The sequence below is a fragment of the Zingiber officinale genome, chromosome 2B (assembly GCF_018446385.1).
Source record: "Zingiber officinale cultivar Zhangliang chromosome 2B, Zo_v1.1, whole genome shotgun sequence".
Lineage (NCBI taxonomy): Eukaryota > Viridiplantae > Streptophyta > Magnoliopsida > Zingiberales > Zingiberaceae > Zingiber > Zingiber officinale.
In genome coordinates, this window is record NC_055989.1 from 117,758,137 (window position 1) to 117,784,410 (window position 26,274).

Consider the following 26,274-nt stretch of genomic DNA (forward strand, 5'->3'; position numbering starts at 1 on the left):
ACCGAAATCGGTACTACCGCTAGTTGAAGAAAATCTTGATAATTGTGTTTGAGAACGGTCGAGTCCATATTCCGTTGGGTGCTTCGTTTCTACATGTCGTTTCAACGACCCATAGCCGCCGCCGGCTTGGAATTTGTAGGAAGCATTGCAGTGCTTACATTTTGCACGCATTTCTCCCGACGGAAGAGTGACCTTCTCTGTAAAATATCGTAAAAATAGAGAATAATAATAAGGGAATTTTTTGGAATTTTTGGAAATTTTTCGGGAATTTTTCGGAGCTCGTATGGATGAGTTTACGGGGATAAAAACGGGGCCCGGGGAAAGCCTATTTAGGTTACCCTATTTAAGTGAGGAAAAGTTTGAATTCTTTTCCTTTTTGTTTTTCTTTTCTTATTTTACTTTTCGCCGTTTCCTTTACTCCCGCGCCTCCTCTCCCGAGCTTTCCCCGACGCCGAGCCCTAACCACCCTTCCTAGCCGGCGCTGCAAACCCCGCTGCCACCCTCTCCTCTGCCGACGCCGACGACGCCATGGAACAGAGAGCCGGCAGCTGAGCATCCCTTCTTCTCCCTCGTGTGCACGCCCTCGCCCTAGATCCGCCGGCGTCCGAGCCTTAGCGCCGGCCTCTCCCTCTCTTCTTCCTTTCCGAGCCGCACTGGACGGCGCCACCACTTGAGGTCGAAGGGAGCAGCGTCGCCGCGATTTCTCTGCCCTAGCTTGCACCCGAGCCTTCCTCTCCCCTGATCTGTGCGCCGAGGTCGACCTCTGTGCCCTAGCAAGCCAGCCAGCCACCCTCCTTAAGCGATGCTTCACCGCTTCCTGTGTCGCCTCTGGTCCCCACGGCCAACCCCAGTCACCGCTGCCGTCGCCGTTCATCCTCGCGAGCAGCCGATGCAGAAAATGGGGTTGTTCACAGCCGGCCCTATCTGTGCCCTAGTGCTGACACCAATCCAGCACACTCCTCTTGAGTGTGCCCTAGTGTGGAATCCAAACCTAGTGCTTCCTCTTGCTGCCACTGCCGAGCGAGCTTGCCACTGTGTTTTTGGCAGTCACCTCTGTGTCGGCCATCAAATCTGCCACTGCCTCTGTGCCATTATTCCCTTCACGGGCTGATCTGTGGCCAAGCGAAAGAAGTCTCCAATCTAGCTTCAAGACTAGCGCTGGATCTCAGTCTCGGTCTGGTGTGAAGTTGCCGGCAGTTAGTATGGTGATCAGACAACAAGGTGAGCTTTAATTTAGTCTTATATAGTTGAGGATGTACTCACTGTGAATTTGACATTTAGTTTGTTCTAGGTGCTGATGTGGAAGGGTTGACCTGTTAGGCAACGACTCCACTGTGGATCCAAGCATCACTGGTTGAGGACGATCCACAGATTTGAGCAACCTATTTCTGGTCATGGATTCCTTTAATTGTGAGTTACCAGCCACCTACTTGAGTTTGGGTAAGTTTTGGAGTGGATTCATTATGATCATTTGGTGTTGATTGATGTAATGATTTCATGATCGATATTAGGATTATTAGATTTCTGTTGTAAATTGTTATGGTTGGAGTTATAATCCAATTGATGAATTTAAGGGTTTATTGATCCTAGAAAATTTACCATGATATAATTGATTAACTCACAAGGAGATGGGTTAAAAGATTTAAACATAATCTAAGGAGAATAATGGATTAATTAGGGTTAAGCAGACTTAACTTTAATTATATGGTTAATTAATAATCATATTTGACTATGGCTATCATAAATAGGTGTGTAGAATTGATTTAGCTATTTAATTTATAAGTAAGTAGCTGAATCTGTTGGTCATGGAATTACAGGACTTTGACACGAGACGAGCATCTTGACATCAGATTGGACCGGATACGATCCTCTTATCGGAGGCGGGTACCTTGACTTATCTTTTTGATCTGTCATGTTGATATGTCTAGTAGGTTATAGCCTTTAGTAATAATTATGTTCGTCCTTGTTTCGGTACGTCACTATGGAGTTTTACGTTTGCACCGATGATGATGCTGTCTAGTACCATGATTATATATATATATATATATATACGAGAGGTAGTATGGTTATACGATATTCTAGCCTAGCTTTTGATATCTATCGACCTGTGTACTTTAGATCTTTGTATTTGACCTCGATATTACGATACTCATTTTATATATGGATATGGTTATCTTGATCATTTTATTGCTAAGCTTAGTGTCATGCATCATGCTGTGTGATAGTTCACTCCATTATTGTTGAGCACATCCGTACACACCACCACTCGTGGGTTAGTGGTCGATTCGTGTGTGTCGGCGGGACTTTGTTTGGCTCCGTTGGTCCGCCGTGGGTAGCGTGATCTAACGTGTTAGCGGATTCCTCCCGTCGTCGTGTGGGAGTTGAGGCATTCGCTCCCCATTTATGATTTGGGGTAGGAGGATAGGTGTACTCAAGATCCGTCCACTCGGCCACTCGTGGGAGTAGTGATTGTCGCCCTACCCACTCGGCCTCGAGTGGCGATCGGGGTGACGGGGCATCGTTGGCATCATCGCATTTATCGTTCTTGCTTGTGTTCTTTGCACTTATATCTGCGTTTGGATGGATCGTATGTTTGGCGTCATCTGATTTATGACACCCGATTATTCCGATAGGTGGCCTTGGTGAGTCTTGTACTCTTGACCTTTTATATTATCATTACCTTCTTTTGTGTAGGAGACCATAGTTATTACTATTTGTTATAGTTTACTATCATATATCTCTGAGTTGTTGAACTCACCCCCGTGGACACTATATTACCAGGTTGTGTATGGTGTCGCTTGGAGTATCCTGTCTCTTTGGTCCCACGTCACATCGAAGACTTGTCGATTTCACTTATGTTTTGTTTGTTTATGTATCAGGTTGTTTATACTCCGGTTTTGTTTTGGAGTGTTGATGTTGTTATGTGGTATTTTGTATTAGTTGATGGTTGTGTAAGCAGTTTTTTTTTGTTTTGGTTTGTATTTGGTTTACGCCATTTTCCGTTGTGTTGGTTTCAATCGAGTGGATGATATATATAACGTGGTTGTGTATATATTGGTAGCGTGTATTGATGTATATCGGATGTAGAAAGTTTGGTGCTGCCAAAATTTCTTCGGACAGGACTTTCGGGCGTGACAATTTAGTGGTATCAGAGCAGGTATACGATACTTGCTATGTGTTTTGGATTTTCGAGATTTATCTGATACCAATTTATTTGGTATTAGAGCTCGGCTTACGAGTCTTATTTTCCCTGTGTTTCGGATTTCGTGATTTGGTTTTCTCGATGTGACTTTTCGAGTTTTGGGACCTGACAGCTATAGGAGGTATGTTGGTATACTGTTATCCTACCTTTTTGTTAGTATATGCACCGTTGACTATTACAGTTTATGACATGTATTAACACTCTTTACTAGTACCTGTCTAGTTGAGATAGCATATATTTTATGTATTAGGTAAAACCCTGATGATGATCGACCTTGATAGAGATTAAGGGTTACAGATTCTGGTGATTTATCATATCATACACCGGTAGTTTTTAGCTTCTGTTATTACTAGTTGGTTAGCAGATTGAGGCACATACCACCTCTGCTATTATTAGTTGGATAGTGGATAGTATCTAGCCAGTAGAATATCATATTACCTCAGTTAATTTCATCAGTAAATATTGGTTTACTCTTGTTAGATTGGTCAATAGAAGTCTGATTTACACTTGATGATTTGGGTAGTCGTGTATTGATATACCTTAGTTGCTTGTGGAGGATTAAGGTATTCTTGATTAGTTAGTAGATGACTGATTTAGTTTTGTTGGTTTGATCAGTAGAGGACAGTCATACTCTATTTTTAGAGGTTCGAATCTTTTGATTATTTGTGCTTAGTTAGATATCTAAAGTACATTTGGGTACATGACTCGTACTGATGTGGAAAAGACTGAATTAACCGTATACCATTATCGGTTTGGTCAGTCTATAGAGGATCGATGTATCCTATTCCATGTGGACTTTTATTTTAGACTGTATGCACCTAGTTGGATAACATAGAAGGTAGCATATGGAATATCAGGTTGATTGGATTAAATATGCTGATTCTGCATATCTATGTGGTGTACATATGATTATTATGTGTTGTAGAAGTGTTATGATGGACGGTTTAAATTGCATGTAGTGGGTGTATATTTGTCCAGATGATGATTATTGTGGGTATACTTTTCCAGTCTGATTGTTGTGGGTTTCTAGTAGATTTTACCCGTGTCTGATTGTTTTACTGGAGGTATCTTATCATTTTAAATCTGTGTCGTGGTATGTGCACATGGGTGTGAGTGTCTTATTGGAAGTATCTTGTTGATTATGTTTGATTTGTGAGTGCACCTGAGTTTAGTATGCTTTACTGGAAGTATATGTTGATTATACTCTTGGCATAGGTGTATATATATCAAGTGAATGTTGTTTGAGGTGTATTGTCGATTATACCTATATTGATATGTGCACACGGGTTCGGTATGCATTGTTAGAGGTATCACGATGGTTTATACCTTTGTTATGAGTATGTTTGGTGTGTACTAAATGGAGGATTATGTCGATCATACATATGTTGTGTGTGCACGTGTGCCAGGTGTATGGTTGGTAGCATCATGATGATTCTACCTATGTTGAATGTAGAATATTGAGTGTCTACATTATGTTATTGGTTGTATTACCCTGTCAACTAATTCTCCTATTAGTGGGTGACCGACCCACTAGGATGATGATAGAGTTGACTATGGATTTGATTTGCTTACTGGGTGTTATACCCTAGGCTACCTATAGTGATCTGTGGTAGAGAGATATCGTGCAGTCTCTAGCTTGATAGTAAGGTGCCTTGGGCACTTATATATTGGTTGTGGTGGAGCGTTGCTCCCACACATGTTATGGATTATTTGTGGTGGAGCGTTGCTCCCACACATGTTATGGATTGTTTGTGGTGGAGCGTTGCTCCCATATTTATTACAGATACCTATTTCAAATTACCCACATATGGAGGGTTTCTTGTGGTAAAGCGTTGCTTCCATATATGTGGTATTTTGTGTGATGGAGCGTTGCTCTCACACTAGAGGATCTATTCTTAGGTGATTTATGTTGTTGGTGATTAGATTTCTGATTTATTATCAGAGATCTTATGGTTAGGAATGTCTATGATACGGACATTATGTGTCTCGGTTTTACCATTAGGGCTTGCAGAACCTTAGATGTTTTCAGAGACTTGATAATTTTGGTATTCCCAGAATGTTTGGATCGGTTTCCATTGTCTTTGTTGACGATATTGTGATATGTTTCGGATCCGCGGTGAGTCACGCACACTATTTTGCATAGTTCTAGATATGATTCGATGGGAACATCTATATGCGAAGTTCAGTAGTGCGTTTTGGGATTGTCTTCTGTGAGATTTTTGGGACACATGGTGACCAGTAGAAGTATATCGTGGTTCCACAAGAGATCGAGGTTGTTACTGTGGGGAGTAGACGGAGTCTATAGAAGAGGCTCACAACTTCCTTTGTTTGGCTCGATATTTCTGGAGATACGTTGAGGGTTTCTCACGGATTGCTATGCTACTTACATGCCTGACCAGGAAAGGCGTGAAGTTCACTTGGACTAAGGATTGCAAGACCAGTTTCTAGGAGCTGAAGCGGAGACTAGTGTCGGCTCCGATTTTGGTTTTACCTTCGACGCATCTATTCAGGATTTGAGCGCTGTTCTGATGCAGCACGATATGGTAGTCTCCTATGCTTCTCGTCGATTGAAGGAGCATGAGAAGAACTACCCTGTACATGATTTGGAGTAAGCCGCCATTATTTTTGCCATGAAGATTTGGCGACATTATTTATATGACGTTACATTTGAGATTCTCACTGACCATAAGAGTCTCAAATATCTGTTTACTTAGAAGAAACTTAATCTCCGACAGAGGAGATGGATGGAGTTCCTGAAGGATTATGATTGTACCATTAGCTATCACCTGGGGAGAGCTAATGTGGTTGCCGAAGCGCTTAGCAGGAAGTCCGGAGGGACTTTAGCTTGCCACCGAGTTGTGATCACAGACTTGATTTAAGGTTCCTCCAATTTGGCCTTGAGGGGTAAGGACAGTCAGAGCAGGGTACTCTGGTTACCATGGTTGCTCAGTCGTTGATCAGGACGAGGATACGAGAGCCCTAGGCTGCTGATCAATATTTGTAGTTTATTTGCAGCCAGATAGCTTCCGGGCAGCAGACCGAGTTCACACGAGACGAGGAGGGTATTATATACTTCCGAGACAGATTATGCGTACTTCAGCCTCATCCGGTCTTACAGGAGCTAGTTCAGGAAGCTCATCGCTCTCGATTTGCGATCCACCCAGGCGGGACCCGCATGTATCGAGATTTGAGGCGTTCTTACTGGTGGAACGGTATGAATAAAGACATCGCGGAATTTGTAGCTAGATGTCTTGTCTGTCAGCAGGTGAAGGCTGAGCACCAGAGACCTGCTGGATTACTTCAGCGGATTCCTATTCCTGAGTGGAAATGGGAACATATTACTATGGACTTTGTGGTGGGTTTGCCGAGGACACGACGAGGCCGTGACGCAATTTGGGTAATCGTTGAACGATTAACCAAATTTGCGCACTCGTTAGCGATCCGGAAGACTGATTTCCTGGATTGATTGGTAGATCTGTTTTGCCGGAAGATCATCAGATCACGTGGTGTCCCTTTGACTATTATTTCGGATAGAGACCCCCGATTCACGTCTCATTTCTGGCATAGTCTGCAACAGGCCTTGGGCACGCAGCTCCGATTTAGTACAGCTTTCCATCCGCAGACGGATGGACCGTTAGAGCGGACCTTTCAGACTCTAGAGGACTTGCTGAGGTCTTGTGTATTGGATTTTCGGAGGCAGTTGGGAGGACCATTTTCCATTGGTAGAGTTCGCCTACAACAACGGTTTGCATTCGGCTATCCAAATGCCACTGTTGAAGTGTTGTATGGTAGGCCTTGTCGGACACCCACCCTCTGGATGAGGTTAGGAAGACCCAGTTGTTGGGACCTCATAGAGCCTAGCATGAGGCAGAGTTGGTCCATACTATTAGACAAAGGAGGTCAGAGGCATAAGACTGCCAGAAGAGTTATGCTTACCGGAGTTGGAGACTCTTAGAGTTCTCCATTTGCGACCATGTATTTCTGTGAATTCGCCCACGAAAGGGTGAAGATATTGGCCTCAGAGGTAAGCCATCTCCGCGATACATTGAACCTTTCCAGATCTTGGAGAGGATTGGAGCGGTAGCTTCCTGGCTAGCACTACCACCGTTCTTGGTAGGCGTTCACGCCGTATTCCACGTATCTATGCTGAGGAGATACGTACCCGATCCGATACATGTGCTGACAGATATCTTAGTTTCCATTCAGCTGAAATTACTTATGAGGAGATTCCGGTACGAATTTTGGACCGGAAAGAGCGTCAGTTGCGGAACAAGACTATCCGGCTGGTTAAAATCGGATGGTAGTATCGTACGGACGAGGAGGCTACTCGGGAGCTCGAGGATACGATTCGAGCTCGATATTGATACCCCCACCTTTTCACTTGAGGTATGTAAGTTATGGTTCCGTTCAACATTTACACTGTTATAGCTTTTGCTATTATTTGCTGATGGTAGATAACGAAATTTGGGGACCAAATTTTTATTAGTGGGGGAGAATGTAAAATATCGTAAAAATAGAGAATAATAATAAGGGAATTTTTTGGAATTTTTGGAAATTTTTCGGGAATTTTTCGGAGCTCGTATGGACGAGTTTACGGGGATAAAAACGGGGCCCGGGGAAAGCCTATTTAGGTTACCCTATTTAAGTGAGGAAAAGTTTGAATTCTTTTCCTTTTTGTTTTTCTTTTCTTATTTTACTTTTCGCCGTTTCCTTTACTCCCGCGCCTCCTCTCCCGAGCTTTCCCCGACGCCGAGCCCTAACCACCCTTCCTAGCCGGCGCTGCAAACCCCGCTGCCACCCTCTCCTCTGCCGACGCCGACGACGCCATGGAACAGAGAGCCGGCAGCTGAGCATCCCTTCTTCTCCCTCGTGTGCACGCCCTCGCCCTAGATCCGCCGGCGTCCGAGCCTTTCCTTGCACCGATTCCTCTGCCCTAGCTTGCACCCGAGCCTTCCTCTCCCCTGATCTGTGCGCCGAGGTCGACCTCTGTGCCCTAGCAAGCCAGCCGACCACCCTCCTTAAGCGATGCTTCACCGCTTTCTGTGTCGCCTCTGGTCCCCACGGCCAACCCCAGTCACCGCTGTCGTCGCCGTTCATCCTCGCGAGCAGCCAACTCATCGAAACTCATGCTTGAGCCTACTCGAGATTAATCAAACTGGTGCTTCCTTGACTTGAGGATGATTGTACTAACTGTGTCGTCCATCAAATCTGCCACTGCCTCTGTGCCATTATTCCCTTCACGGGCTGATCTGTGGCCAAGCGAAAGAAGTCTCCAATCTAGCTTCAAGACCAGCGCTGGATCTCAGTCTCGGTCTGGTGTGAAGTTGCCGGCAGTTAGTATGGTGATCAGACAACAAGGTGAGCTTTAATTTAGTCTTATATAGTTGAGGATGTACTCACTGTGAATTTGACATTTAGTTTGTTCTAGGTGCTGATGTGGAAGGGTTGACCTGTTAGGCAACGACTCCACTGTGGATCCAAGCATCACTGGTTGAGGACGATCCACAGATTTGAGCAACCTATTTCTGGTCATGGATTCCTTTAATTGTGAGTTACCAGCCACCTACTTGAGTTTGGGTAAGTTTTGGAGTGGATTCATTATGATCATTTGGTGTTGATTGATGTAATGATTTCATGATTGATATTAGGATTATTAGATTTCTGTTGTAAATTGTTATGGTTGGAGTTATAATCCAATTGATGAATTTAAGGGTTTATTGATCCTAGAAAATTTACCATGATATAATTGATTAACTCACAAGGAGATGGGTTAAAAGATTTAAACATAATCTAAGGAGAATAATGGATTAATTAGGGTTAAGCAGACTTAACTTTAATTATATGGTTAATTAATAATCATATTTGACTATGGCTATCATAAATAGGTGTGTAGAATTGATTTAGCTATTTAATTTATAAGTAAGTAGCTGAATCTGTTGGTCATGGAATTACAGGACTTTGACACGAGACGAGCATCTTGACATCAGATTGGACCGGATACGATCCTCTTATCGGAGGCGGGTACCTTGACTTATCTTTTTGATCTGTCATGTTGATATGTCTAGTAGGTTATAGCCTTTAGTAATAATTATGTTCGTCCTTGTTTCGGTACGTCACTACCGGATACCTGTTACATGCTTGTTTGCTCACCTGATATGCATTCTATGCTAGTACCCACATGATTATATATATATATATATATATGCTCAGAGAGGTAGTGACAGACCATGCTTGTTATATTCAGGACCTAGGCTTTTGATATCCTATCTGACCTGTGTACTTTAGATCTTTGTATTTGACCATCGATATTACGATACTCATTTTATATATATGGATATGGTTATGCTGATCATTTTATTGCTAAGCTTAGTGTCATGCATCATGATTGCATGCTGTGTGATAGTTCACTCCATTATTGTTGAGCACATCGCCAGTTACATGGATCTGCACACACCACCACTCATGGGTTAGTGGTCGATTCAGGCAGTGTGTGTTTTTTTGTCTCGCCCCAGTGGGTAGCGTGACATCGTAATTACATTCTACCGTTGGTTCCTCGGAGTCGATCCTGGGCTCGTTCTACGACATTATGGTAATATGAAATTGTTAATTCGATAAGCCTATTCGTGACATTTAATACAGATTGTGCATTGTCACCCTACCCACTCGGCCTCACTATTGTGTGTGAGATGATCGACCCCGTATCACTGCATCGCATCATCGCATTTATTTCATGCTTGTGTTGCACTGTGCCAGTTAGATGGAGTTTGATTTGCTGAAGTCCATGTTTCGCTCGGTCTGACAACCTGATTATTCTGATAGGTGGCCTTGGTGAGTACTGTACTCTTCAGCCTTTTATATTATGCATTACCTTCTTTTGTGTAGGAGACAGTACTCCATAGTTATTACTATTTGTTATAGTTTACTATACATGTCAACTAGGTATCTGCTGAGTTGTTGAACTCACCCCCGTGGACACTATATTTTTTTTTCAGGTACCAGGTTGTGTATGGTGTCGCTTGGAGTATCCTGTCTGCTGGTCCCCATGTCACATCAGAAGACTTGTCGATTTCACTTATGTTTTGTTTGTTTATGTATCAGATTGTGTAGCTCTATACTCCGGTTTTGTTTTTGGAGTGTTGATGTTGTTATGTGGTATTTTGTATTAGTTGATGGTTGTGTAAGCCTAGCCGGCTAGCAGTTTTTTTTTGTTTTGGTTTGTATTTGGTTTCTGTCATTTTCCGTTGTGTTGGTTTTGTTCCAGTCGAGTGGGCTGATGATATATATAACTGTGTCAGATTGTCCGCCGTACAGGGGAGGTGCTGCCGAAATTTCTTCGGACAGGGACTTTCCCGGGGCGTGACAATTTAGTATCTCACTTGGTTACCAGGATTCATAAACTCTAATACTTAAGCTTGGAGGTTTAGAGTTCGAATCCTGGGGGAGGCAAAAATCCACTGGCCAGGGGTGGAAAGTCCTAGTGAGTAACGGCACGACCAAAGGGTCGTCGGTCGACGACATGAGAGGTCGCCAAATGGGCCGACGACACAAGGGCCGCCAGTTGGGCCGCCACAAGGGTCGCCCAAGAGGCCAAAAAGGGTCGGGTCGTTACATTCTCAAAATATTTAGTAAAAATAGAATATTTTAGAGGAGGAAGTTCTCGAACCTTAGAAGTAATTGCATCGGTACTTCCTTGTGTGTCGGGTGTCGGATTCGGAAGATGCTCGATCTCATCATCGGTGGATTGAATGTTGGGGTCCTCCTCCCGCGGATTCATTATTTGCTTTCCCTTCCGAGCTCGAGATGATGCACCTCCACGGCCTCCTTCCATTGTAATTGAAAATTGAAAACGAAAGCGTGTAGAGATTAGAGAATACGAAAATGAGATTAAGAGTAGAGAAGATGTGTGTGAAAAATGATGAAATAAGCTCTCTATTTATAGAGTTTTGATAGTAACGGACACTAAATCATAGTCATTGATCAAAAAACGGTCAAATGATCATAACCGTTGAAAAAAATACCTAAAAAACCCTCAATGACTCGAACATTGGTTAGCAAACGCGGTTCATGATATGAATCGGCGGTTCACCGGTTTTACATCCAATGAACCGGAACCGGGACGGCAACTTGCCGGGCCGGTTCCGGTTCGACCCGGCGAACCGGGTCAACGGGCAACCGGCCCGTTGACCCGGTTACGGGCCCGGGCCGGGTCCGGGCCAGACCCGGCCCGGGGTCGGGTCTAGGTAGAGGTGCCTCAACTCACAACAATACATCTTCTATTCCTCTTCTCTCTTCCTTGGTGGTGGCCGACCCTTACTCTTTCTCTCTTCTCCTTTGTTTTTGTTGGTGCGGGAAGCATCCGACGATCGAACCGTTGTTTTGATAATGGCAAAGGAATTAATAGTTAAGGTTATGTTGTTATCTAACAAGGTTCATGAAGCTTGCAGGAAAGTCCTAAGTGGTACTTAGGCAAAAGTCCTAGTTGCGGTTAGGCAGGTGGAAAACCTTAGGGGGTGGTAACCCTAGGTCATAGGGGGTGGTAACCCTATGCGAAAAGTCTTGGCGGGTCGAGGGCTTCAGGTAAAAGTCCTAGGGGGTGGTAACCCTAGGTGGAAAGTCCTAGTGTCGCGAACCAGGTTGAAGACTGGACGAGCCGGGAAGCGGGAGTCCAGCAGAAAGTTTGGAAGCATCGAGCGCCGAGTAAAAGTTCATTTGATCTGGAGGATCGTACTGGCAACAGGTAAATCTCCTGAATGGAGTAGGTGAGGACACGTTCCCCGCAGAGGGAACAGTAGACGTTGGGTCGACCTAGGACTTCCGGTCGGAAATCCGAAGTCAGACCCGGACAGTCAAAAGACTGTTAGAATATTCTATTATCTTGCTTAATATCTGTGCTAACTTGGTTGGATGTGTTTGTGGACTAACATGTTTTGCAGGGCCAAAAACTAGAGTTTAGCCTCGGAGGAATAGTGTCCGAGGCGCCTCCATGGAGCTTGGAGGCGCCTCGGGTGCAAGCCGAAGCCAGCTATCCAGAGGAGCTGGAGGCGCCTCGGATGAAGCTGGAGGTGCCTCGGACTAAGGCTGGAAGGCGCCTTAAACCAGATAAGGTTCGACCTGGTCTGTGCTGATCCACCCGTGCGACTCGGCGGGCTGGAGGCACCTTGTACAGGCTTGGAGGCGCCTCCAGCACAGTATAAAAGAGGGGTTCGAGGCAACACTCAGCACAACAAATTCCAAGCAATCCTTATGCTGCAAGCTGCTTACGAGACGATCCCGAAGTGCTGCAATAACTTACCGACGACCCGAAGCTTCAGTTTCCATTTTGCTGTTGTCGTTATAAAGTTTACTTACAGTTTATTTGTACTTAGCTTGTAATAGATTTTATGAAAAATAGTTGTTGCCCACCGTAAATGCTCAACGAGCGTGGGACTTGGAGTAGGAGTCGCTCAAGGCTCCGAACCAAGTAAATCTTGGTGTGTTTATGTGTGTTTGTCTTTATTTCATTTCCGCTGCTTTAAACTCTCGATTGTTTTACGATTCTAAAACGAGTGAAAGCCACGAGCGCTATTCACCCCCCCCCCCTCTAGCGCTTTCGATCCAACAGTTTTCCCTCTTGGTGGCCGACAGCATATTGGTGTAGAGATCCATTAATGGTCGGTTGCTTGAAGGAGAAGAAGAAGAGAAGGAGGTTCCCTTGTCTAGTATCCCTTGGAGGAAAGTTGGTGGCTGAACTTCATCATCTCTTGGAGAAAGTTGGTGGGCGAAACTTGAAAGGAAGAAGAAGGCTTGGGTGGATTCTCATCTTGGTAGATCGTCGTCCACACGACGTCTGAGATAAGAAGAGGAATACAATAGAAGATCAAGAGGTATAACTAGTTATTAGTTTCCCCATCATAACTAGTTCATCTTTTGTATAAATCTTGAAAAACCAAACACAAGAGATTATCGATTTTAATTATCGTTTTTGTTATCGATTTTCGTTTCGATAATGTTTTTCTATTGAGGTCTCTATTATTAAACCTTGTTTACTGTGAAAAATTTAAATATCCGATTTCTTTGAAAGGCTTTGTTTAGGCAGTGATGGATGATCCCATACCTAAGAAGGTCTAGTGCCTCGCCACGTTTGACCTGGAAGCCGATCCTTGAAATAGATATTTGATCAACTTCTGTAATATAGTTTAACTTAGGAAGATCACATCGGTTAAACTTGAAGTAAGAATGTTAAGTTTCGTTCCCAATTCAAGTTTAACTTCTAAAGGGAAAATTTGGATTAATAATGTTAAGCATCGTTTGCAATCCAAATTTAACTTTAGTAGAACACATGGGTAGCTAGGATAGTTCTATACTTGTACAAATTTTTGTATAGGGGAACTAGGACGATATTCCGAGTAGCAACCAACAACACCTAGGAGGGAACATATGAGGATCAGTTAGCTGACGTTTCTAATACTCCTTACTTCTAGTTCCATTGATAATATTATTGTATGTGTTTATGTAGTATAATGACAAATAGAAATCTTCACAATAGTTGTAAGGATCTAGATGAGCTTGCCCAATTGCATTCGTTGCATGAGAACATGGGAAACCATGAACGTTGAACTTACGACAAGTACAATATCTTTCAAATAAGTCAATGACATATATAGCGATACTGGTGCTTACTTAGTATTCTATATTAGAACAAGGATTAATACTACAATGTATGCCTCAACTGTTATACATTTTAGTAGACTTCAACATAGGGAGTTATCTTGGTTAATAATTTTTCGCCAATTTGCATACAACAATGAAATTATTCAAATAACTTTCTCCTGGTGTACTCTATCATATAACATATTGGCAATTCATGTATAGCTTTCAGGACTATATTCATGCACTCTGGACCATTAGTAGATATCATGTGTCTAGGAAAGTAGGCATTAGCTCATTTACTTTGGCAACCTCTCATAACTCTCAGTGTGGTACATTCTCATTTCATCCACGCACTCATTATAAGTCAAATTAGTGCATGTATGTGCTGCAACCCATAGCAATTTTGTAGCCTCTCTATCTTTATAATCTAATATCAAATTCTTTGAAAGGTGAACAAGACAGTAACCATGGCGGGACTCTAAAAATACATCCATAATAGCATGTAGTATACCAAAATTTCTATCACTTATAATTGATATGTATTTATCCCCTATTATCTTATTTCGAAGTTTAGACAAGAACCATTTCCAAGCAAGCCTGCACTCAATTTCTACAATAGCAAAAGCTTTTGGGAATGATCCATTGGACTCGTCCACAAAGTTGTTATTATAAGAACTCCAGGATACTTCCCTATAAGGTGGCAAATATTAATACTAATAACTAGATGTAGGAATTCAGCAAATTCACGAATACAAGCCCTAATAGTCCATAAGATTCGCTATAAATGACCATCATGTGTAGACCTTACGTGCACCATTGTCTAATTATCTCTAATATTTAATTCTATAGTAAATTCCTTCAGATCATTATATGATTCAATATAATCCCCATGTATATTAGTCATTTCTTAGAGTTTAGCTCTCAATGCTTTCTGGTATGATACTGTCACTCTAAATCTTTTTTGAATGCTTGCTAGAATCATCTTTAGATTGTACTTTTCACTAGTCATGACTTGTTCTTGAATCTCACCAGCTACCCAAGAACTAGTGTAATTTTTGTGATCTCTATCTTTTTCTCATAGATGATGAGCATGTGTGTAATTTATCAAACACATTGATCCAAAAATTTCCAAGCCCTTTAGCAACGATTCTCCAAGCACAAGGCTTAACCTTACAAATAGACTTCATTTTATAACTTTTTGTCTCCATGTGCCTGATCTCAAAGCCTTTATATATCACACAATCTTCCAAAACTTTTCTAAATTTTTGTCCATCAGAGAACACTTGATCAACTTTTGATGATGTTCCACTACTCTTATCATCGTCAGCTAAATCAATTGTGATAGTGCCCTCGACTACATTATATTGGATTGTCATCTCAATTTGGTTTGACTCATTCATACTAAGTTTTTAGTCTCAACACCAAATGTATAGAAATTATTGGTTTGAGTAATCATTTTCTTACTACTCAAATACAAACTGATCTTCATCTTCTAGGGATGCAAAGTTAAAATAATCTTCATCCCCTTCTAAATCATATGCGTCCTTCAAGCTGATGTGATAATCCATCTTTCTCCTTTGCAGAGCCGTACCTGTGTACGACGGGGCCTGAAGCGCATACTAAAAAAATGACTCTTCTGCTACGATAAATAATAATAAAATTTAATTTACAAATAACATATATATTAAATATATAAATAAATATATTACATCAACAAAAAATAATAAATATTTAAAATAATTATATAAACACTACTCGTATAGCTATTTTAGAGATAAAAAATAATTATCAAATCTGCATAATTCAATTGTCGAACTCTTTCTTTCTCAATCTATAACATTGGTAGCCCATTTAGTGTATCATATAATACTGATACCAATGCGGTAGCCACAAGCAGTAGCAAGACGACAAGTAGTAACCACCATGCAATTAGGTCGCAGTTCGCACAAGCGACTGAGGTAGCATGTGACAGCCCCGTGCTATGCAATTAAGTCACGTGAACAAAGGCCAACTGCCAACCGGCGTCGAGTGAGATAGCCACTGTGAGAATCGACGCGATTAGGTCGCACAAACGATCCTTGTTGCATGATTAGGTTGCAATTAGTGTCACGTGTTGCAAGACGAAGAAGATGGTCGAAGAAGAAGATTATGATTACCTCTTGTTCCGTGGATCCGTGCCTTAGTAGAAAGAACGCCGAAGAAGAAATCACGTGCAAAGAAGAGCAACACCGAAGAATAAATTATGTGCAAATAAGAGTCATGCGTCAGTGTGTGCCTCGGAACCGTGAGAATAGGTTTAACGGTCATTTAGGGTCCATATCTCTCATTTTTTAATAAAAAAAATGGGCCCTTCATTGGGCTGGGCCCTGAGGCGATCGCCTCTCTGGCCTCATGGAAGTTACGGCCCTGCTCCTTTGCTATAATATTAATGTCAACTTGCGGTGTATTCGAATACAGTGCAGCCTCCTGTACATTTTGTTCTTCTGACTCACAGTGATGCCCTCCATTGATGGTTTGTCTAGTAGATGGGAAAGACACCTACTATTGCTCAATACAATCAACATAAGATAGTTAATTAGTAGATATTGGTGAGTCCCTGAAAACAAATAAAGTGAGTTAGAAAAAGAAAATAACATAAAATTATTTTAAAAATTAAATAATTTATAATTTAGCACTATTAGCTATAGTGTTGTAGAAACTATCGAATCGTAGCCGTTGCAACGTTTTATTATAAGCATGTTGTAGCAACTATGATTTGCTAACTGCTACAACGTTGTAACAGCTATCAAATCATAGTTGCTATAATATTCTACTCTAAGTACATTGTAGTTGTTGGATCGTGTGGACCGGCTAGAGGGAGATGAATAGCCTACAAAATAAGTTAGAACCTTCTTTTGCTTCTACTTTAGCAAGGGCACACAATTAATTAATAATAATAAATAACATCAAAAGTAAAGTAAGGAGGTAGAGTATACTTGGTTACAACCTACATAGTTGTTAATGCAAGACAGTTGAAAGACTAAAAGAAAGCTCCTTCTTCGACAACAGTCGGAGGTGAAGAAGCACCTTATAGCTGCTAGAAGTTCAGAAATAAAGTATAGAAAATGAATCTAAGTGTGTTGTTGAATTCCTAGCTCTAGGGTGCTATTTATAGTATTCTAGTCACAAGTGACAATTGTTGAAGTGGTAGTAGAGGCACCTCCAATGTCATCAAGGGTACCTCCAATGAGATAAAATCTCATCCTCAATGCAACGGAAGCCTAACGCTATGGGATTGGAGGCGCCTTGGCTACTGTTCATCAAAGGTGCCTCTAGTCCATTGGAGGTGCCTCAAGTTCTTTTTTTTTTTACAGAAGCTTTTTTAGACATCCGAGATGCCTCTAGACAACTGAGGTGCCTTGGGTCTTTAAGTCTTCAAGATTAACTTTCGAGTTAACCAATTTCGGACTTCGCTCTCTTGGGTGATGCTCCAGTCATCCAAAGTTGAGCTCATCTGAACTTAACTCCGACCTTTTCCTTAAGAAGACTTCCTCCCAGCTTCTTACGACACATCCTTCTGGCTCCACTCATGTACTCTTCTGCAGCATCTCGTCTCTCAGATGTATCGAACCCGTTGACTCCCTTTCTCATGTCATCCTTCGACTTCTTGTGTTCCTAAATCCCTACACACTCAGACACAAGATATCAAATTTACAGAACCTAACTTAAATCGGTTGATCAATATCAAAATCAATCTAGGATACTTACAATAGTAGTTATAAAATTGTAGCTACTACAACGTTGCAACTGTTGGTTGCTACTCGGAAAACCTAGAGGTTCCACTGCACAAAAATTTTGTACAAAGGTCTGAACCTTTTCCTAGCTACCATGTGTTCTTTTAAATTAAATTTTGGATCGCCTGCGGAACTTAACACGTTTGATCCAAAACTTAATCTATTCGTTCTTTTAGGTTTTGACTTGGGTCTCCTGCGGAACTTAACACGTTCGACCCAAATGACCTTAAGTTATTAAATCCATTAAATATTAATTTTTATAATTGGTTCCCAGTACTGACGTGGCGAGGCACACGACCTTCTTGGATATGGGAGCAACCACCACCGACTAGACAAAACCTTTTATGGAAAGCTAATATTTAATTTCCTAAAATAACTTTAGGTTAACCGAAAAGAACAATCAAATCACAAGGATAAATAAAACAAAAGAACATAACATCGAAAAATATATTCGAAATACTAGAATCGTAAGCCTCTTGTGTATTTGGTATTATTTCCATAAATAACTAGTATGATGCGGAAAGGAAAAATTACTAGTTATACCTTCTAGAAAGACCTCTTGATCTTCTACCGTATTCCTCTTCTAACCTCGGACGTTGTGTGGGCAACGATCTTCCGAGATGAGAAAACACCAACCACCTTCTTCTCCTCCTAGCTAGGTTCGGCCACAATAAGGAAGCTTTACCAAGGATGAAGAACAAAACACCAACCAAGCTCCAAGAGATGCAAGCTTTCTCTCCTCCTTCTTCTTCTTCTCCAAGTAGTATCCGGCCACCACAAGAGCTCCAAGGGAGATGAAGGATTCGGCCACCACAAGAGGAAGAGAGGGAGAGGATGATGGCCGGCCACAACACCAAGGAAAAGAGGAAGAGAACAATAGAAGTTGTAACCCATGAAGGCACCCCTACCCCTTCTTTTATATTCCTTGGCTTTGGCAAATAAGGAAATTTATTTATAATAAAATTTCCTTAACTTTCCTTGACAATAATTAATTAAGAAAAATTAAATAAATTTTCCTAATTAATTGTATGTGGCCGGCCACCTCATGTAGAGCAAATAGGATAATTTTAATCAACAATTAAAACTTCCTTATTTGTCTTTGGAAATTTAAAAAAAATAAAATTTCCTTTTAAAATCCCTTCATGGTTGATAAAAAGAAATTTCTATAATTTTAATTTTCAACATGTGAATAATTTTTCAAAGAAGGAAAAAAAATATCTTTCCAATCTACAAATAAGGAAAGAGATCTAATCTCTTTCTTTTAATCTTTTGTAGATCTTTTAAAGAGAGATATTTTAATTTTAATTCTCTGTAATAAATTATATCTTCCACATAATAAAAATTAAAATTAAAATTCTTTTTAATTTAATGGGGGCCGGCCACCCATGAACCAAGGCTTGGCCGACCCTAGCTTGAACCACAAGCTAGCTTGGTCGGCCCCCTTCTCATGGGTATGAAGGTGGGTATAGGTAGGTATAGTACTCTATAAATAAGAGGCTACGATAGGGACCGAGAGGAGGAATTAGTTTTGGTCTCCCGATAAAATTAAGCATCCCGTGTTCGTCCCGAACACACACTTAATTTTATCAATAATAATTCATTCCACTAGAGAACTATTATTGAACTACCGCACCAATACCAAATTACATTTTTGGGCTCCTTCTTATTATGAGTGTATTAGTCTCCCTGTGTTTAAGATATCGAATGTCCACTAATTAAGTGAGTTACTGACAACTCATTTAATCAATATCTTAATCCAAGAATAGTACCACTCAACCTTATCGTCATATAAGTCCACCTGCAGGGTTTAACATGACAATCTTTATGAGCTCATCTTGAGGACATTATCAACCTAGATTACTAGGACACAGTTTCCTTCTATAATCAACAACACACACTATAAGTAATATCATTTCCCAACTTATCGAGCTTATTGATTCATCGAACTAAATCTCACCCATTGATAAATTAAAGAAATAAATATCAAATATATGTGCTTGTTATTATATCAGGATTAAGAGCACACACTTCCACAATAACTGAGGTATTTGTTCCTTTATAAAGTCAGTATAAAAGAAACGACCTCAAATGGTCCTACTCAATACACTCTAAGTGTACTAGTGTAATTATATAGTCAAGATAAACTAATTCCTAATTACACTATGACCTTCCAATGGTTTGTTCCTTTCCATTTTGGTCATGAGCTACTGTTTATAATTTATAAGGTATTGATAACATCATCTTCTGTATGTGACACCACATATATGTTATCTACAATATAAATTAATTGAACAACTACAACAAATGTAGATGATTTGACCAAATGTGATTCTTTATTCGAAATAAATGTTTACAAAAGCTTAGGCTTTTAGTATACACTCTAACAACAACAACAACTAACGATCGTAACTGCTACAATATTCTGCTTTGTGGTCTTAGCACGTTGTAGCAACTATGAAATTGTAGCTGCTACAATATTGTAGCAGCTAACCATTGTAGTTGTTATAACGTTATGCACTGTGGTCTTAGCACGTTGTAGTAACTACGAAATTGTAGCTTCTACAATGTTGTAGTAGCTACTAAAATCATAGTTGCTACAAAGTTACAATTTCGTAGCTCGTATAACGTACTAAGACCATAGAGTAGAATGTTGTAACAACTATGATTTATAGCTGCTACAATAGGCTAAGACCATAGATCAGAACGTTATAACAACTACAATTGGGTAGCTTCTAAAACATTGTATTTGCTACAACAATGACAGTTGGATGTCTACTAGAAAGGAGGAAGATGTTCGGGCACTCGAATGAGAACTGAATTGATACTAAAATCTAAACCCTAAATAATAACATGAGGTAGCAATAAATAGTTAAAAGATAAGTAATAGAAGATTATCACATACATGAGGGAACACACTAAGAACGAGAGATATCGAAGGAGGAGAGTTTGAAATGTTTGAGTTTTTCGAGAAGCACAAAACCCTAAGGGTGCGTTTGGTTCGGGGTTATTCTTGATAACCTTGGTTATCCATCCAAGGTTATCAACAAAAATCTTATTTGGTTTAGGTATTCGATGATTCTCGAGTAATGTTCCATGCCCGACACGTCAGCAAAAGGGTCATGCAGCCCGGAATTGGAAAACCTCAGAAAACTAAGGTTTTTCTTGATTCCGGGATTAACGATTTTTTTTACCAAAAATACCCTTCGATAAGAAAAAACATGGAAAAAAGAGAAAAAATGTAAAAAAATATAAAAAAATGTTTAAAATATTTTAAATTTTAATTTTTTTTTAAAATAAATAATTTAAAAAAATAAAAAAATTTTAAAAATAAAAATAAAAATTTAAATTTTAAAAATAAAAAATAAAAATTTTAAAAATAAAAAATTTAAATTTTAAAAAATTTTAAAAAAATTACAAATTTTTAAAAAAATTAAAAATTTTTAAAAAAATTAAAAATTCTAATTTTTTTTTTAAAAAAATATATATATTTTTTAAAATTTTAAAAATAAGAAATAAAAAAAATAAATAAAAATTAAAATTTAAAAAATGTAAAAAAAATAAAAAAAAATATAAATATAAATAATATAAAAAATATAAAAACATTAAAAAAAAAACACATAAAAATGTAAAAAAATATACTAGAAAAAGAAAAATAAAAAACATAAAAAAATAAATAATAATAATAATAATAATAATAATAATAATAATAATAGTTGATTTTGTAACTGAGGGCAATACGGTAAAATATTAAACTAAGGTATTCATTAAAACTTTCAAACAAATAAGTTTGTGTTGTATTACATAGGTTGAACCAAACAATATTTAATTATGTTTTATTCCCCATAACCTTGGTTATGTGATTACCAGGTAATCACATAACCAAGGTTATACATGATAACTTGAACCAAACGGGTATATTTGGTTGGGGATTATTCTTGATAACCTTGATTTTCCATCCAAGGTTATCAATGAAAACCTTGTTTGTTTTAAGTAATCGATGATTTCCGAGTAATGTTCCATGCCTAACACACCAGCAAAAGAGGCATGCAACATGAAATCAGAAAACCTAAAAAAACTGAGGTTTTTCTTAATTCCGGGATTAATGAACTTTTCTACCAAAAATACCCTCTGATAAAAGAAAAATGTGAAAAAAATATAAAAAACTTTTAAAAAATAAAACATTTTAAAACATAAAAAAAGAAAAAAGATTTTAAAAAATGAAAATGTAAAAAAATATTTTTTTTAAAAAAAAGAAAAAACTAAAAAAACTAAAAAAAATTAAACACCTAAAAAACGTTAAAAAAAGAGTAAAAAATATAAAAAAAATAAAATATTAAACTAGATTATTCATTAAAACTTTCAAATAAATAAATTTTTGTTATATCATCTAAGTTGAACCAAACAATATTTAATTATATTTTATTCCTTATAACATTGATTATGTGATTACTAGATACTCACATAATAAAGATTATATATGATAACTTGAACTAAACATACCTTAAATGTATTGAATTTTTTCTTGTATGTTTGATAACGAGGAAGCTATGGAGGTGGTAGGTAGGCGGTGTAGTGGAGTTATTGGCAAAGATGATGAAGTTAATTGGCAAATGAGGAAATTTGGAGGATTTAAAATGTTTAGATTTTTTTAAGAAGTAAAATAACTACTTAAATGTATTCATTTTCTTTTCTTGTCCACGCACCCCAGCCAACCTACCGATTTAACACAAACCGATCTATAAACTAACCAAATCTGATTGAACAGTGGATAGGAGACACCCCTTGATAATAAATCAAATTAGGACATCCTTTAATTTAAAAATCCTTCTCATTTTTGCCCTAAAATATAAAACCCTAGCTATAATTGTCAAATACTAAATATTTTAATGAAAACCTTACTTGATATTCTTGACCAATTATTTATAGGAAAACCATTTTTTTTAAAGTTAAATTATCCACAAGCTTCCTTTATCCTCAATGGAGAAAGACGCAAGTGGCATTGAGTCGCTATCGTTCACCAACTTTATATATCTTGTGGTTGGCCGGTCCATATCCATCACCTAATTTTAGCTGTCCGGCCCCAACTTCGCATGTTACCCGCTAATTTTTTTTAAAAGTAATCAAATATTGCATTATTTTTTAGAAAATATATAACTTCTACAAGTTTTTAAAATATGAATTTGTTAAATAATAACAACAATAACAAGATAATAAAGTTATAAATTCTATAATGAATATTCTAAAATGGATTAAATTTTTAAAAATATTAAAAATATAAGGGGGTGTTTGGTTTGTATTTTCTATATTATTTTCTGTTTTTATTTCTGAAAATATGAAAAACGTGTTTGGTTTACGTTTTTCATATTCATTTTTAAGAAAATGAGAAAACGTTTTCCAAAAAAACGAAAAACGTAAAAAAATTATTTTTTTAAAAATAAAAAACGTATATTTTTCAGAAAATAAAAATGAGACAAACAAAACGCACCCTAAAATTTTTAAAAACCCTCCTTTACCACAGTAATCCTATCCTTTTGTAATTAACAAAGCCTCCTTAAGTATTATTATTTTCTAAATTTTCTCATAAGATTTCGCAACCCTATCCTTTCATTCCAGTCCGGGTCAATTCATTTGCTTCCTAGTCACTTTTAATTGTGTAGTCACAATAAAGTCCTTGGCAGAGGATGGACAACAGGAAAAGCGACGTGCGACCAAATTTGCCACACGAAATCATTTCGCTTCCTCTTATTTCATTTTTAATTCATTTTGAAGCTTTTTAATATCCTTGCGTTCTGCCGTCTTGTCCTCAGTTCAATTCCGATGCCTTCGTTGCGATAGGCAGCATCAACGGCTGCCGGATCAGTATGTACAGACCAACGGCTCTCTCACTCATGTCCTTTACCTCCGGCCGTTTATGGTACAAAAATAATAAAAAAAAACCCGAGAACTTACAACCTCCTGTTTGTTATGCGATCGGCATCGGACGGTCGAAGACGAAGCTCCGGCGGACGATCAGAGACGGCTTCTTCCCTATTTTTCCTGACGGACCTGATTCGGGATCTGACGATCTACGGATCGCCGGCTTTGGACATCCGGGAGAGGCGGCTGGGGCGAGGTTGGAAGTCGGCCCTCCGGCGCTGCTGGTGGGAAGAAGGGCGGATGAGGGCGGACAGCGCGCGCTTGACCCAATCACCCTCCACCGCCCCGATACGCACCAGTGAGTTCTTCATGGCGGAACGACGGGCGTTGAGGCGGTTCGACGGCGAGGAAAAGGCAGCGGCGGTCTGGAGCTGGTTGCCCTTGTGGAGGCCACAGCGGAAGGACCCAGGGTGCGTGGTGGGGGAGCAAAGACAGGTGCGGCGGGCAGGGGAGGCGACAGCGGAACCGGAGCGCTTGTCGGCGGCGGAGAGGGAGCGGCCGGGTGAGGCGGAACGACCGAGGGAGAAACGTACCGCGGTAGCATGAGGAGGGGAGGCGCCGTAGAGATTCACGCGGGTCGGCGAAGCGCCGCGAGAGTGTTGGAAGTGGTGATCGGCGAAGAAGGCGGCGGTGGATCGGGAAGTAAAGCTGGAAGACGAGGAGGCGAAGGCGGAGGCGCCGCCACCCGGCGAGATGGATCGCCGGGAAGAGTGCACCGCTCCGCTACATCTCCTGGATGATGACGCCAGCGCGGATGGATGGAGCGAAAAGGAGGTTAAGGTAAGGAGACGGCAGCTGGCAGATTGGGCAAACCTAGCTCCAGTCCGGCGTGGCATATATAGAAGGATAAGAAGAGGGTAGATCAGTAAATAACGGATAGATGGGATAATACTTTAACGATGGAGCTCATGACGTCGTTAGGGTTTGTGACGGCGGTTAGAACAGGGTACTGGATTCGTTTGGTCATTTGACTGGACAAGAGTTAAGGCGGTGAGGATTAGTTAGATGGAGTGTTGCTACGTCGCCACGCGTTGGGATTAGCGCTGGTGCGCAGGTGTGGAAGACGTTGCGTAGAAGTCGCGTGAACTATCCGTTGGGCTGGGCCAGCACGACACAGGTCGTTACGTTTAAGACGTTACGTGGAGCGCACAATTAAGATATTGCCATTATATATATAAAAAAACAAAAAAAAAAAAGATGGCGGTTTCTTTATTAGAATCGTCGAAGACTTCTATAGTTCTATGCCGTTTCATTTACAAGCAGCCCCGAGATGGTGGACCGGATTGGACTGGCTCTTCATATCTGCTGTTGAACTCTTTTATAAGGTCGGATGCATGCTCAGACGGTTCTTCTAAGGTTGGTTTCTGTCGAATTGATTTATGTCGAATCGGTTTCAATCGAGTAACTTTTGTCGAGCAAAGCGATCAATGGGTTGGCTCCTCGTCAGGCAAGGTAACACATGACACTGATGAAGACCTTCCGCATCAACAATTGAAAAGAGTGAGAAAAAGTTAGAAGGGAACTAAGACGCGATCCTTAGACATGTAAGTCAAATTTGGAAAAAAAGACATCGGACACACAAATGTTAAATTTGACGGGATCCAATTCATGTTGTTATCTTCATATTATAATTATTTGGGTATTCTTTAATAATTTATTTAATTAGTTCTATCACTAAAATTTTGATGGACAGACTAGTGATTATATTTCTTATTAGGCCGATCCCACCTTTTGCTCTACCTATTAAGAATTAAGATTTGTTGTTATTATAAATAGACACTTAGGTCTAGCCTATTTGAATGCTTCATACATACTTTTACACACGACGACTTATGGCAACCCTAAGAAGTACACACGGGAATCCATCTCCCCTCGTAGAGCGAAAGAGGTGAAGATCGAGTCTTCAATTATATCGGCGCTCAACGCAGGTAATTCTTATTCTCTAAATTCGTTCATATACTTGATAAGATCCATTTTATGGTAGAATCTTGATTATTGGATCAAGCTTATGTCACGTTCTACCGTCTTAAAATATTTCTAACATTTGGTATCAGAGCTTTGTTGATTCAAGTATATACAACAACAACAATCAAACTTTTTCCCACTAGGTGAGGTCGGCTGTATGAATCCTTTTATGCCATCGAGCTCTATCTCCTATTATATCATTATCTTATTTAAATAATTTTATCTTGTTTTATTGTTGCTAACCAAATCTTTTTTAGTCTTCCTCTTTCTCGTTTGATATGCATGTTTATCATAGTTTCATATCGTCTAATTGAAGCATTTATTGGTCGTCTAAGTACATGTCCGTATCATCTTAAACGTGTCTCTCGAAGTTTTTCTCAATAGATGCAACTCCGACTTTCTCTCTAATGCTCTCATTTATTATTTTGTCCATCCTCGTATGCCCACGCATCCATCTTAACATCCTCATCTCTGCAACTCTGATCTTCTGCTCATATGCTCGAGTCATAGCCCAACATTCAGCTTCATATAACATAGCACGTCTAACTGCGATTTTATAGAACTTACCTTTAAGTTTAAGAGGTACTTTATGGTCACATAAAACACTCGACGCTCTCCTCCATTTCACTCATCCTGCTTGTATTCTATGTAAGACATCTTTCTCAATCCCTCTATCATTTTACAAAAATGATCCTAAATATTTAAATCTCTCGGTTCCAGGCAACTCGTCCTCTCCTATCTTAACAATAGTTTCATTACTTCTAATATTGCTAAACTTAAATTCCATAT

At 39.8% G+C, this 26,274-nt stretch overlaps 1 protein-coding gene and 2 long non-coding RNA genes across 3 annotated transcripts; 2 read left to right on the forward strand and 1 right to left on the reverse strand.

Annotated features, from left to right (window-relative positions):
* The first annotated feature begins 310 nt into the window (after positions 1-310).
* On the forward strand, positions 311-1,878 carry LOC122049466. The gene is made up of 3 exons (XR_006130960.1): positions 311-1,221; positions 1,292-1,440; positions 1,818-1,878. It is a non-coding gene; the product is annotated as an uncharacterized LOC122049466 (long non-coding RNA).
* Positions 1,879-8,419: 6,541 nt separating this feature from the next.
* LOC122049467 lies at positions 8,420-9,217 on the forward strand. The gene is made up of 3 exons (XR_006130961.1): positions 8,420-8,560; positions 8,631-8,779; positions 9,157-9,217. It is a non-coding gene; the product is annotated as an uncharacterized LOC122049467 (long non-coding RNA).
* A 14,190-nt stretch (positions 9,218-23,407) lies between these two features.
* LOC122048601 lies at positions 23,408-24,356 on the reverse strand. The gene has a single exon (XM_042610149.1). The coding sequence runs from the start codon at positions 24,354-24,356 to the stop codon at positions 23,670-23,672; it is 687 nt and encodes a 228-aa protein (XP_042466083.1). The 3' UTR covers positions 23,408-23,669.
* Between the last annotated feature and the right edge of the window lie 1,918 nt (positions 24,357-26,274).

Coding starts and splice junctions, on each gene's coding strand:
- LOC122048601 (XM_042610149.1), bottom strand. CDS start 24,356: ATGCCACGCCGGACTGGAGCTAGGTTTGCCCAATCTGCCAGCTGCCGT.